Raw genomic sequence first — 15,303 nt, forward strand, 5'->3', positions numbered from 1 at the left:
GTTTGGATACAGTTTATGTAGGGTGAAGTCATGATGGTTTCAATAGTGTAGAAATTGCTTAAGATTGTTACAACAAGGATGTCAGCTGCTCAATGCATCCTTTGGGTGACCCTGCTTTGGCTTTATTAGCACCGAGACAAATGCATGTAGAGGTTCTGGTAGTCACCAGACTCAGTACAGAAGATCTGGAGGCTAAAGCAATAGTGAAATGGGATTAAGCAGCTCAATCCTGCCCACTACCATGAGGACCACCAGCTTCTGCCTCCCCCATGACAAGCAGAGCATGGACACATGATTATCAACAGTGGAAAGTTTAATATCCAGACTGCAAAACTGCTCATACACTACTGATGGGGGAAGAGATACAGGATAGACAGATTGTAGATAACTAGGTAAGCTCAGCAGATTGCAGTTATTATTAATGTGATCTCGGCATCACGAGTATGGTAATATTTATGGTAACCCAGGACAGATGGAAATTTCTCTTACGCAGAGCTTCCACTGGAGTAATTCATTTGTCTTTGGTGGGTTGATCATCAAATATTAGCTGATACATCTGCATACATACGTATCAAATAGGTAGTGCTGCACTAGTCCTTCAGCTTCAGTGCTGATGAAGACTAGGTATGAATTAGATCTTTCCTCTGTTTTTCTGTCCTTAAACCTATCTTAAAATCCCTTGACCGTAGCCAAGGTTAGAAAATACTTTCGTTGTGGTGTTTTCTGTGCCATTTGCTCAGCCCATTTGGAATATGCATTGTGATATATATTTTTTTTTTTTGCAAGCAGTTTCTAGTTCATATTTTCTTTTTTTAATCAGGCAGAGACATTACAATTAAAACACCGTAAAAGCGATTCTGGCAGTATTGCAATAAGCATGTTTTTTAATTAAAGGAAGAACATGGGATGTACAAATAGTACCAGCTAATGGGAAATTTCATCCAATGTATTTTTTAATTGAGATTTAAAAGGAAGAAGAGTCAGCCCTCCTTCTCCCCGTCACTGTGATATCTTTCTGTGTTGTTACAGTGAGGCGCACCAAATATGCAAGAATCTCAGAATCTTAAAGTCCCTGCTGCATAGATGGGGAAAAAGAATGAAAGGCATCAGTTCTTTAGAATGTTAGTGTCATTTTAGCAAGGAATTGGGTATTAGTCGTTAGAATTCAAGTCACAGAGCTGGACATTCCCCAGAGGAAGGATTTTAAGGCCCATCTATAGCAACTTGAGGGATTTTTTGAGGTTCTTTCTCAGCTGTAAACCTTGGTTTGTGTTTGGCCACAGGCTACAGGTCTTCCTTTCCCATTCGGTTTAGGATGGGATTATGGGCAGCGTGCACACCCAGGGCTCATCCTTGTTGATGAAATTGGAGTTTTTGCATTTTCAGTAGCTCCTGAGACTCCTCCGAGGTGCTGCAGGAGGAGTGGACTGGAGAAAACATGTTCTGAGCATCCTGGTCTGGGCTGAAAGCTGTTTTCCAGCATGAAAAGGGGGAATATGGCCCTGTTGGATAAGCAGACGATGCTTCTTAAGTGTAAGATGGAAAGATCCATTGCATCTGTCTACATCTGCCCTAGATACTAATCAGGCCCCAATGACAGCTGCAGCATCGTCCCGTTAGTAGTTCCATCCTTGCACACCTGTATGTGGTATAGAAATACAATCCATGCAGCAGAGATCTAAGCCTTTGGATGTGGTTCTGGGCAGCCTGGTCTGGTGGTTGGTGACCGTGCACATAGCAGGGGGTTGAAACCAGATGATCATTGTGGTTCTTTTCAACCCAGGCCATACTATGATGATTTTTAAAGCTCTTAAATGCAAATAAATATCTTCACAGGCATAGGTATGTCTTATAAGCAAAGAAGTACTGATGAAGAGTAACGTGTAGCAGGGCATTGCATGAATTTTGATGTATCCCCTCTTCTTCTGATGGCTTAACAAACTGTGCATTGCAATGGCTTTTCCGTGAGAACAGGCTTACACTAAGAAGAACAAGTTCCAGGAGCAAATCAGTGATGTATTTAAATGTAAGTGACAGAAATCAGCTTGAGATAATTGTGTGTGGAGGGATATAGCAAGTGGAAGCACTCTGGTCTGGTGGTCACCCAGATAGACCATAGTAATAATTCTACTCCCTACAATTGTTCTTTCCCTGAGGTCTTCCTCTTTTGCTGGAGGTGAAGGACTCAACAGGTGTCCATCACCTGTAGACTTGAACTAAGAGCCTAAGGACTGATGTTTTTCTTTGCGTGGTGCTTAGCTTGGTGCCATCTCAAGGCTTACCTGACAGCTTAGAATCATAAACTCACTAAGATTGGAATAGAGCTCCAAGATCACTCAGTCCAACCATCCAACAAAGTCTTACGAGGAGTGGCTCATGGAGTGGGGATGGTTTAGCCTGGAGAAGAGGAGGCTCAGGGGAGACCTCATTGTACTCTACAACTTCCTGAGGGGAGGATGTGATGAGGAGGGGTGCACTAGAATGGCTGCCCAGGGAGGTGGTGGAGTCACCATCTCTGTCAGTGTTCAAGAGGTGTCTGGATGAGGAGCTACAAGATATGGCTTAGTGGTTTGCTGTAGCTATGGTAATGGGTGGACAGTTGGACTGGATGATCATATGGGTCCTTTCCAACTTTGTGATTCTATGATCTACCTACCACCACTACTTCCCCACTAAACCATGTCCAGTAGATTTCCCTCTGCAGATTCATCGAGACGAGGCTGCTTAAGAGCTGAAGAAATAGAAGAGCTCTGAAAGGCTCTACCTATGGCAGTGTCCTGTTGGCTGCCAACCCCACTTACAAGGTGCCATCTGAGCAGATGGCTGCGAGACTGTGAGCCAGACAACACAGATGTGTCAGGCTTGGGAGATGGTTTCTATCTGAGAGTACTCAAGCAGCTGCTGGTTTCTCACTCAGGGGCAGAGGAAGCCCTCCATCTACAACATGCTGGAATATGTGTTTATCTTTATGGCATTATTGATGTTTTGGTGGAAACACGCAGCTAGTTTGGATCTACGTGTGCATATCACGAGACTGAAGGAACCTATAAAGGGAGGTTTGGACTTATGGTTGAGGCAGCCTTTGGGATGGAGCCAGTAGGACAAACTTTTTCACATCTTGCTTGGCACTGGTCCAGCCTGCAGTAAACTTTTGTGGCTCATCCAAATGTCATGTAAGCCTGTCAACAGGTCCGTGAAATAATCAGTTGTGCCCACTGAAGGCTCATAAGCTCTGTATTCCTCTTCCCATACAGAGGAGAATCTTTGTTTTGTGTTTTTTTTTGGTGTTTTCTTTTTTCTCTCTCTTGCAATGAGGCCCCTCCAGACACATAGCAGCAGGACACGGAGAAATGGCTTTATGTTGAAGGAGGGAATATTTAGGTTGGATGTCAGGGGGAAGTTCTTGACTATGAGAGTGGTGAGGTGCTGGAACAGCTGCCCAGAGAGGCTGTGGATGCCCCGTCCATCCCTGGAGGTGTTCAAGGCCAGGTTGGATGGGGCCCTGGGCAGCCTGGGCTGGTATTAAATGTGGAGGTTGGCAGCCCTGCCAATGGCGGGGTCTTTGGAGCTTCATGATCCTTGAGGTCCCTTCCAACCCAGCCATTCTGTATCTCTATGGTGCTGGGAGACAGTAGTGCTCTTGAGGAGACGGCCTTTCAGCCATCAGATCCTCTTTTGCAGGGAGTGTTAATTGGAGGGGTGTGACACAGTCTTGTCAAGTAGGACTGTTCTTCCACCGTTATTTTCCTGGCACTTTCTGTTACTGATTTAAAACAAATCTCTGGAGACTCTCCAGCACCTTCCTTACAATTCACTTGCTTTAACGCTTCGCTGCAAATGCTGTGATTGCAAATGCTGAGGTGTTGCCACAAAAGATAATGGTAAAGAAGCCCAACCTCCATGTAAAGATGCCATTTGGAATGGGGACTTTGCTTCCCACTGAGTCCAGTAAATCCCTGGAGCGTTCTGAATTTCAGCCTAAAAAATAATGAGAAAATCAACATTTCTCTTATGCGCTATGAAAATGTGAAGAATAGAAGAGTTTATGTATTTTCTTTAAATTATGGTTTTGAGAAGGGTTATAAACCCCTGTGTCTGAAAGCACGAGTCAGTCTCTGTGTCACAGAGGCAAGGAGGAACTTCCACAGTCATCCTCAAAAGACATATCTGCACGGATGCTTGTTATTTTTGTCCGGAGCACATGGTACAGCCTTTCTCCAGGGTAAGTGCTCTGGGTATCAGCATGGTGAGTTTGACCCGACTTGGTATTGCCTGAGCTGGTTGGGGCTCTGTGACCAACTAAGTGGTGATGCATTAACTTACCACTTCCTACTGTTCTGTGTGTGCCTTCTACCATTACCCACCATATCTTCCCACTTCAGAAGAGAAATCTCTCTTTGTGCAACCATTGATATGCTGCTGGAGCACTTGTTCATATGACAGATTACAACACTCCTCTTACCATTATTATTACTACTATTACTATTATATTACCACTTTTTGTTATTTGGTCTGTTTCTCCCTTCCTCTGAGGCTGCCTTCAGTCTTTTCCTTGGTCTTTCCCAACCCCCCCCCCCCCTCTTTCTCTTTTGAATAAAGACAGATAAAGAAAGATTTCTTTTCCAGGCGAAGAGGTGGAGGCTAATTGCTGGGTTAATTGAGAAGAATGGCGCTTCTGATGTTCTCACAAAGTATCAAATAACCCCAACAGATTCCGCCCCCCTCTCCCTCACTCCACCTAAAGAGACCCATTGAATTGGCACATTACTGTACAGAAGTGATTACGGGTTTAATTGTATTTATTTTGCTTGGTGGGGAGGCCATCATAACAGTAGTTGATTGATTTTTATAAAATCACCCTCAAGGTCATATGTAGGACTTTGCTTTCCCGTGCAGCCATAACAAACAATTTGAGGGTCACAGCCAAAGGCTCAGCTGAGCAATATTCTTCCTTTCTATTTTCAGAGAAGGGGTCAAGTGCAATAAAAGAAGGAAGCATAACTTCTATTTTCTTTAAAAAAAAGGAAAGGGGAAGACAGTCTTGTAAAGCAGCAGCTGTATATTTATTTTGACCCAATGAAAAGCAAAAAAATATGGAGAGCTGAGTGTTGGAAGGACCACATATACATTTTTGACACAGGTATTTGTAAGTTTGGCTGGAGATTATTTTACGCTTGGAGTTGTTTAATGACTAAACAAATCCCTGCTAATGCTTTCTTTGCCTTTATGTGATGTCTTTTTCCCCCCCTTTAAGTGCCTTTTGTCTTTGTTCTGAGAGGAATTCAGAAACTTCATGAGTAGCTAATTAATAGCTGCATTAAGTTGTGGCCACGACTTGCAGCTGATGCACTCAGTTCCTATGATTACATTGGGATCTGACTGCTGCTGCTTAGGGAAAGCTAAAGCATCCTGTATGGCAAATATCTCTTGGTAGTCACAGTCTCTCAAATCTTTGCACCATTGCCAAGTGTGTGTAGGATTGTCATTGCCCTTGGGGGCAGACTATCTCAAGGCAACAGCTCCCATCTTGAAGTCCAGTTCTTATTGTCCTAGTGCAACCCAGTCTTCACCCAGAAAGGGAAAGCCAATAGGACATGCACCAGGATGGGTCAGACCTGCAGGCCAAGCACAGAAGAATTACAAGTCTTACAAGCAAAGATGCTCACCCATCTCTCCCATCCAACAGAGAGAAACAAGAAAGGGTTGTGGGAGGAACTGAATGTTTCTAAGCTGCCTTATGGACAGCTTGAAAATTTTAAGTGGACAGTGTATGTCTGAAGCTTAGGAAAACTTTTGGGAAGGTTATTTGAGGCAGGAGTATGATTTTACAATCAGAAGACAGGACAACTCTGGTTACCAGCCTTCCCAGTTCAGTGGTGCAGCATAGCAACAATTAAAATATTCATTAAAAATCATATGAAGAGAGGTGGAAACAGAAATGACTGTGTTTCAGTGGGAATAGTGCATAGGAAGTCAATAAAGACCTTGGGGAAGATGTCTTTTTTTATGTTAGGAATAAAATAAATCGCAGTGATTTATAGTTCCATTTCTCGATTGCGGTGATAAAATTATTAACACTGCTGCTATAAGGCAAATATATTTAATAAATATTTCTGTTCTCAGCGTGGGAAGGAACAGGATGGTAAATTATATCACAAGAGGAAGATGGAACAGCAATCCATTTATTACTGAAGAAGCAGTTAAATAGTATCTTCCAGGAATGCACATCCTTTAAGCACCAGGGCCAGTTTTATTCTGGTAGAGGCGTTCTGTGGTCTGTGAATATAAATTTCAGAGTAGGTGGGAAATTACAGGAGGGAAGAGTTTCCCAAAGGAAAGGTGACAAAATTTTAAGCCGTTTTCTAAGAAAAAAAATCACAAATTCGTTCAACAAATATAATTCTGTAAGCTGTAGTAGTGTGGTAACTAACTGAGGATCACCTGGAAGGAGTAAATCACCTGCGAGTAAGTGGAGAGCCATCACCCATCCCATTTGTGAGTGCCATTTAAACTAAGCACAGGTTTATACTGTTGAGCCCATGGCTGGGTAGATAGGAACAAAGACTGTAGGTATTCCATAAGGGATTGCATGAGAGAAAACCATAACTATGAAAAGCATCATGTGGCCAAGGAAGCTGCTCTAATGGAGTAGTGAAAGGGGGTCATATCGTTTTTTTGTGTGTGAAAAGAAAGATACAGAAGGTGGAGATAAAGCAGAATTACCTCAATGAGAACTACCAACAAGAATAATAAAGGGGCAGAAGGAATAAGAAATCTAGCTTCCTCATTTTGGAAGCAGCGTTCTTTGAATCATACCATAGAATCATAGAATGGTTGGGTTGGAAGGGACCTTGAGGATCATTAAGCTCCAGCCCCCCTGCTGCAGGCAGAGCTGCCAACCTCCATATCTTATACTAGACCAGGCTGCCCAGCCTGAATGTTCAGGCTATGGAAGAGGATATTGGAGTTTCCTTGCAGGAAGAATCTTATAAACTTTATAAACCACTCTGATGGAGGGCTGAGGTTTGATTTAATGGCTGTTTACCTGTTTACGTAAAGGCAGCCACTGTCTGAGAGCTCATCTGTGGTTGGAAATAAAACAGGAATTGTGGCCAGTAAGGGAGATTAGCCATTGGAAATAAATGATGGTAGAAAATGGTAGAATGATGCCACCAAGTCACTTAATTGATTGTCTGCCTGTCTGGAGCAGTCAAACACAGAGGCTCTGCTTCCTCCACTTTGTCAGTAGTGTGAAGTGCACAGACCATGGGGCGATAGGATCTAATGGTCCCTTCAGTCTGTGATTGAATGCCATTTCTGCATAGCACATTTCTGTATTACCGACACTTCATTTTTCTGGAAGTGTCAGGCGTACCTCAGAATAAGTCAGAAACCTTCCATCATTTTAAGTGAAACAAGATGAAATTCCTGCTTTTATCAGTGTTTGCTCAGTCCAACTTGTAAAAACACAACATGACTGTAGCAAAGCAAGCTTAACAGAAATGCATTTGTATATAGAAAAGTATGTCTAGGGAAACAGGCAGCTTATATATCAGGGAGCTGGTGTTTGTGGGAGGAATCCCATGGTTCCTCATGGTTATTTGCAAGAAAATGTGAGGTTTATCTCTTCTCTCTACTGAGCATGCCCTGTATAAACTTATCTGGAACTTACTGAAGTCTGCAAAGGAATGTTTAATGGGTAGCTCTTACTCAAATACTAGCTTTATTGTGAGATTGAGAAATTAAGCTTGGCAATTAAAGCCCATCAATGCAAGAAAAAATAAGGAAGTCAGGATATGCAGAATGTGCTCAGAAAAAGTGAATGCAATTGAATGGGAAAGGCAGAGAAGTGCTGTGCAGCTCCCATATCATTGTGACTGGTAGTATCTTACGGGGAAGCCAACAGTTCAGAAGGTATGAAGATCACCATTAAAACTTGCTAACAACAGTAGGATGCTGGCCATGGTATGAGATACCCTATCTGCTGCTTCTTGAAGGGAAAGGTTGGGAGGCTCATAGACCCTTTGAAAAGAGATATGATGATATGTTCGGGACTAGCCCCAGGGATGCATGGCTTGACCTAGGTAGACCTATCCCCACTGCAGAAGGATTAGATGTCTGGGAGCCTACTCTGTGTAAATAAAGATAGCAAAAGTGTCCTTCATAGGAGGGAAACCATTAAAGGATGTCAGAGAACTGCTCTGAAATGACAGACTGGGATTACCAGCTCACACCAGGCAAGAACAAAGGAGGCATCTGATAGAATGAAAAGAGACTTGAATTGAAACCAAAGGATGAAAATGCCTTTTCATGCACTACGTAACTTAGACCACAGAATTCATTGCTTCGAGAAGTTACTGAGACTGAGTATTAAGAAGATTTGAAGGATCAGATCTATATTACTGACAAAACCTGTCCAGTTTTACTAATAGATTGTAGATAGAAAATGTTGGCAGGAAGATGAATGAAACCTATGCTTTGGGGCAAAATGAACCTCTAATTAGGGATTAAAATGAGCCTTTCGTGGAATTGGGAAATTTTTCACATCCAGCTAACAAGAAGTTTCTTGTACCGTATTCAGAAGCATCTGGTTTTGAACAGCAACTGGAAGAGAATTTAGGATTAAATCAACCACTGAACTAAACAAGTTGCCAATTCTTGCTTTCCTAAGCTTTCCTCTCCCCTCCCTCTGTCACAGGCAGTTTGTAATCTCGAAAGTAACCCACAAATTAAGTAATATTATCCTCTTCTAACAGGGAGTGAGTACGTTAAGACTGGGAGTTTACAAACTTAAGTCCCTTAGACTGGAAGTGGAGAGACTCAGATAGTTGCCCAGGCTTAATGGTGGTTTTACTCAGGTCTAGAAAGATGCTGCCTGTGCCAGAAGTGAAAGATGGTCTAAGTTAACTAAGTTCTTCAAAACTAAAGGAGACAGGTCATAAAGAACTGGTCAGTCCAAAGGGAGAAGTACTGAGTACTGTTGGATTTCTGTTGAAAGCAATATTGTTATCTTTATCCTTAACCTCGTATCTTTAATCTCATTAGGACAGGAGCAATTTCTTCTCATAAGGAGAGGTAGTTCCACTGCCCAGAGAAGTGGTGGAGTCACTATCCCTGGAGGTATTCAAGAACTGTGGAGATGTGGCACAAAGGAAGGTGGTTTAGTGGGCATGCTGGGAGTGGGATGAGGCTGGACTTGGGAATCTTTGAGGTCTTTACCAACTTCAGTGACTCTACAGCTCTGTGATTCTATGATAATGACTGACTATGAGGTCAGCGGTTGTATTTTATATTGTCTTCAGGTGGCAAACTCATATTTACTGGTCCAGGACCTGTAGAACTACATGCTCATTACATCCTGATAACTGATGGAGGAGAGCTCCGGGTGGGATCTTCCGAAGCCCATTTCCATCACAGGGCACACATCTATCTCTATGGAAGCCTCCACTCACCACCATTGTTTCCATATGGGGCCAAGTTCCTGGCAGTGAGAAATGGGACCCTTTCCATCCATGGTGAGTACATTTTTCCTTGTCTTTCAAAGTTCTCTATTTCCATAAGAGCTGCCATACTGGAAGCTGAGTCATTTTGAAAATTCCAGCCCTAAGAAGAAGTTAGATAATATCAAGTATTGTTTGATCCCATGATTCCACAGTTCTGTGATTCCAAGTAGTGATGAAGCCTTAGCACTCACTTAGGTGCTTAAAAGATATCTCAATTTATGCATTTGAATGAATGAATGAATGAATGAATGCATCCATCCCATGGAAACCAGATGTTCATTCTCTTCTGTGTATCATGTGGGTTTGCTCTGCTGCCAGAATGGGACATCCTTTCCTCCTTCTCTCTCTCCATAACAGCTAGGAAGTTTCCTTCTCTTGGGGTTGCCTATAGCAAGTACTCTGCCAGGTAGGTCCTTTGCTGAAGCCAGTGACAAGCTTTGCCAGCTGGAGTGGGAACACTGCTTCTCTTCACAGCAGCAGCAGCAGCACAGAACTCCCAGCACCGTGTTTTCCTCTTCTCCTCCATCCTCCAGCTGTCTGTCTCCAATGTTAAGAGCACAGCTGGCATCTTTCTGATCTCATGGCGGTCCATGCAGCCACACTTGCTCTGCACAGGTTGCTGTCACAAGCGAAAAGCCCAGGGCTATGAAGAACTATGGCAGTGCTAAGAGATTCAGTACTGGATGCCTGCCCCTGTGCTCTAACCACCACGTTTACTCTGAAAGAAAACCTCGTGGAGCCAGAACTGTGCATTCCTATAGTGTAGAATAGGCAAGGTACCTAAAGGACAGACACTGGCATGGGTCTGTGGATGAATACAGGTTCGTGTTATGGGGTAGAAGAATTTGGATACACAGATGCTGTGAAAAATCGGTATTAAAAGGCCATTTTTAGTTGCTGTAGTTGGGATGTGGAATTCAGGTCCCAGCTCAGCATGAATTAGAGTATCAGTGAAATGCACAAATTTACCTTTTAACTAATAGGCTGTTTTTAAAGGCAGTATGTGTCGTAGGAAGGAGAAAGGGGGAAAAAAATGCCAACATATCTGAACGCCTCATCTCCCTCCCTTCTGTTTTTGCATGTCAACCTTCATGTTGGTAGGCATCTGTATCCTCCAGCAGGGCTTGAACTTCCACCCTCCTGGCCCACAGGCAGAAATGTTGCCATCTGAGCATTACTGACACGTATGGCTCTCAGTCAAAAATAATGTAAGACACCGAGGGGTACAATCTGAGCACACAGAGGGAGCCAGCCTTGCTGTGTGCAGTGATCCTGTCAGTGCCCAGCAGCTCAGGGAGGTCGGCTGAGGTCGGCTGTTGGAGGGCAGTCCTCTAGCAGATGCCTTTCTGCATCAGGAGAGGGGAGTGGAAGCTGGGGGTGGCAAGGGATGCACCTGAATGTGTGCTGAAAGGCACACCGTGTGCTCTTGACCCTTTAGTTGAGTCATAGTAAGGCTGAAATATGTAGTGCTTGCCAATGGCCTGAATAATTTCAGTAAGCTGGCTTTAGTAGGAGGGTGCAATGTTTTTATCCCAATTCCTAGAGGGGCTCCTTGAAGAAGTGCTATTAGATCACCCAAGCTGAATTGACTGTCCTTTACTGGCCATTGAGTTTCACACAGTTATCCCAGCTTTGGGTTTGGTAACTCGCATTAGATTAAAGCATGCCTTCCAGAAAGGCTTGGTCTTTGTCTGAGGACGTCAAGGGAATCAGAAGCCAGCATTTTCTGTTGAAGTTTGTTCCAGGGGATTAATTTGGTTAATCATCCATGCTTTTATTTTATTTTTTAAGAGACATATTAAGATGTCTCATTTGAATTTGCCTGGTAATGGTTTTTGGTATGTCATTTTCTGTGTCTTCTCCTGCTAGCTTCAAGCATCCTTCTTAATTCGACCTCTGTAAGAAAGTCAAAACTTTGTCTTTCCTTAGTCAGTGCACTACAAAAGCTTTGACTTCTTTGTGCTGTTTTGCTATCTAGCAATTTGGGAAAGAAAGCTTAGCATCTCCTTGCTGCTGAGCTGCTTGTCCTGCTTCTTCTTTCCCTTTTTAGCCTGCCCTGTGGCTGGCTTTTGGGGATGCCCAGTAAGGAGCCCCCACTGCTCTCTGCTCCCTGTGCCAGGGCTCTGGTACCCACCCAGCACAGCGGTGCTGCTGATGGCAGCTCCTGGGCTCCAGGCTGTGCCCTGTGCCCCTGGGCTGCCCCAAGCATTGTGGAGCACAGCTCCATCCCCCTTGCATCTCCTGCAGGAATTTATGGCTGCAGTAGGACCCCCTGAGCTGCCCCAGCTCTCACAGCCTCTCCTTCCCCTTGTCAAACTGCAGGAGGTTCCTGCCTGCCCATTTCTCCAGCCTGTCCAGGTCCCTCTGCACAGCTGCGTTTCCGATGATGTTTTGCACCCCTGGTGTACCCTGCAGTGAGCAGCTCAAAGACCAGCCACGAAGCCACTTCTAAGCTCTGCATGACATACTATCCCAGTGCCTGGCTGCAATTAAGATTGATTCAGACCATGTAATCCACAATTTAGCACTGAAGCAGTAGCAGCTCAGTAGAAAATAAGACCAAAAGAAGTGTATTCTTTTTCCGGCTTCACATTGCTCACATCAAACAGAAATACGTTGTTCTGGCTCCAATTTAGCACCAGTCTGGCCCGTGGTATAAAACAAATTGTTGAGCATGTCAGCCTCTTTCATATCGCACATGTATATGAAAGAAGCTGACATGCTCAGCGATGTATGTGATATATATATGTATATACATCTACACATATATGTATGTTATCGCAGATCAAAATCGTTAAACAAGCAGGCTTTCAAATTCAGAGCTGTCGTGGTGAAGACAGGGCTGAATGCATTTTAATTCCCGTTCTCCTTCAGACGGGGAAGTTTGGGGGATGCTCTGCAGCTATGGTTGAGTTCAGATTGTTTAGTAAGCGCTGTCAGCTTCTTACTTTGATATGTTAATATGACTCAGGGTTTCCCACAATCCCCTGGCGAGCAGCAGTCCTTTGCTCCGGTGGTTGTAGCAGACTGGGAAATTTCAGTGTTGCCTTTGGCTTTAGCCAACTCCCCTGCCAGTCAGAGCGTGCCACCCATAAACTGCCTGTCAGTCACACGTCAGGCTTACAGGGGGGTTCGGTCAGCCGGGGCAACTCCACTTTTTGACAATGTAATTATGGCCCTCGCATCCGCAGTAGGGGCCTGAGCGGAGCTGGGAGACTTTTATTGATTGTTCAGAAGGGAAATTTATCACTGTCTCCAGCTCTGTTCACTCTTTATTCCCTGAGAAATGTTCCTGACAAGCTTTGGGAGAGAAGTTTGGCGTGGTGGCCTTGGTTGTTCTTGCACCTTTGTCCTTTCCAGGGAAGCAGGGTTGGAGGCACCAGCGGTGCTGAGCATTGCCAGAGATGGGGTGGGAATGCAGCGTAGGTGTGGATGTCAACTCATTTTAAGGGTAGATAACAGCAGGACAAGGGGAAATGGTTTGAAGTTGAAGGAGGGAATATTTAGGTTGGATGTCAGGGAAGTTCTTTACTGTATGAGTGGTGAGGTGCTGGAACAGCTGCCCAGAGAGGCTGTGGATGCCCCATTCATCCCTGGAGGTGTTTAAGGCCAGGTTGGATGGGGCCCTGGGCAGCCTGGGCTGGTATTAAATGTGGAGGTTGGTGGCCCTGCCTGTGGATTAGAGCTTTATGATCCTTGAGGTCCCTTCCAACCCAGGCCATTCTGTGATTGTGTGATGTTGCATCAGTGCCTGAGGACACCTGATGTTTGTTTCCCAGCTTCCTGTTCCCAACACTCTCATTGCCATGGGTGCATAAAAAGTTAAAGGTGTTTCCCATTCTGTTCCAATTCTTAGCCCATGAGGTTGCACTGTGTCTTGTTGAAGCAGACTGTGCTTCATCCCAAAGACTATTGCTATTGTCTCTTTTTTTGTCTATTGTTGTTTTATTGTCTATTGCTATTTACCTAAACCTTATCAGTATATTGTGATGGTATGGGGCATAAACATACGAGCCTGTTCTCTGACCACACATTCCTCTCCAACTGGATGGAAGATGTTACGTTTTGGATTTAGTAATATGGTACATACGCTTTGTTCAAAGCCTTAAGCCTATGAGGTAAAGAAACATCATGCCCAGAGAGTTACTGTTTAATGCCATGACTGTTTATCATTGACACAGTTACAACAGAGGTGTCTGTGGTCATTTGCACTGGAACAGGTTGTGCAGAGAAGCTGTGGGTGCCCCAACCCTGGAGGTTCTCAGGTCCATGGATGGGCCCTGGGCAGCATGAGCTGGTGGTGGGCAGCCATCCCATGGCAGGAACTGGAACTGTGTGGGCATTAAGGTCCCTTCCAACCCAACCATTATGTGATTCTATGATGCTATGATTTCAGTCTCTTAAAGTCACTGGGCAGTCCAGATGCAAAGATCACACCTGCACCTGCAGTATTTGCAAGTGGACACTGCAGTAGGTAATTCTCCACTTCTTAAATCTCAGGCTCCTTAAAAGCAAAGAAATCTTCAGACAAAAATTGTTTGAAATCAATTGAACCTATTATTTACTTTAATCACACTTAATCAATAATAAAACACAAAGCATCTGTGAGCTGTACACTGTTCAGCAGAGCCTGTTCATCCCTTGGGAGAGCAATCATTTAATCAAATGTCTCTTGTTTTTCCTCCATTAACTACGTGTGTATCTGTGTTGAGTTTAGGAGATCATGAGAGAATTTGTTCAAATCCTCTTTCACTTTCTATGGTCACTTCCATGGGTTAGTTTTCCTTAGACCTTACTTATTTTGTGTGGTTGCAGGAGGCGTTTTGCTTTCCAAAATAGCATTTTTCCTTTCAAGACGTTGACTTGAACATGATGCATTAAAGCAGATGGCTCCTGAACAGAAGGCTAAAGCTGCCTTGGATCCCTTGTGTTCACTGGGGGTAAGAGACTTCACTTAGGCACTTCCCATGGAGTAACTAATGTACATTGACTTCTCCCTTCACTTTCTTATTCACAAATGTAAGCTGACCATTAGGTTTTAAAGACCCAGCAGATGGGGGGAAAAAGCCAACAGATTGTGTAAAACTGAGTTCTGAGAGAGATGCTGTGTTTTTCATAGCTTGCCTTTTATTCTAGCAGATACACATCTTTCTTTGATTCAAGCTTGCACCACACACTCCATATTTTAGTGCTAATCTAAAGAAAGCAGTGTGGTGGTACGTGAAGGGGACTGAGAAATGGGCAGTGAGTATAGCTTGTGTATAACTCGTGTTTCTTGTCTGAAGGAAGGGGAAGTCTGTAGGTTACTGCAAATATGGAACCTTTCTATGTGATGAAATAGTTGCATTTTTAGAACCTTTGAATGTAATGTCGAAACATTCCCCCCAGATCTGCTTCTTATGTTGGAATGAGCTTCCTAGAGAGGTGATTGATGCCCCACACCTATCTATCAGTGTGCCATTTGGACAGTGCCCTCAGTAATGTGCTTTATCTTCTGGGTAGCCCTGAAGTGGTGAGGCAGTTGGGCTTGATAATCTTTGTACATCCCTTCCAACTGAAGGATTCTATTCTGTTCTGTTCTATTCCATTCTACTCTATTGTGGTTCTGGGCAGCCTGGTGGTTGGCAACCCTGCTTGTGGCAGGGGGGTTGAAACCAGATGATCTTTGAGGTCCTTTTCAATCCAGGCCATTCATGCTAAGTAGATTGTATGTCCGAGCCCCGCAGTTCTTGTAAATTCCTTTTGTGGTATAAAGAAATATCATTACCTGAACTTTAAAACACCAGTAAACTGTCCAGAG

General features: G+C 43.9%; 1 protein-coding gene across 4 annotated transcripts in view; it reads left to right on the forward strand.

Annotated features, from left to right (window-relative positions):
• The window catches only part of PKHD1 (PKHD1 ciliary IPT domain containing fibrocystin/polyductin), a 191,966-nt gene that overhangs the window by 56,204 nt on the left and 120,459 nt on the right, over positions 1 to 15,303 (forward strand). For all 4 annotated transcript variants that reach the window (XM_015859836.2, XM_015859832.2, XM_015859833.2 and 1 more), the window contains one exon: positions 9,303 to 9,515. In XM_015859836.2, the coding sequence (XP_015715322.1) occupies positions 9,303 to 9,515 (213 nt within the window). The remainder of the gene's footprint in view (positions 1 to 9,302; positions 9,516 to 15,303) is intronic.

The sequence above is a fragment of the Coturnix japonica genome, chromosome 3, assembly GCF_001577835.2.
Source record: "Coturnix japonica isolate 7356 chromosome 3, Coturnix japonica 2.1, whole genome shotgun sequence".
Lineage (NCBI taxonomy): Eukaryota > Metazoa > Chordata > Aves > Galliformes > Phasianidae > Coturnix > Coturnix japonica.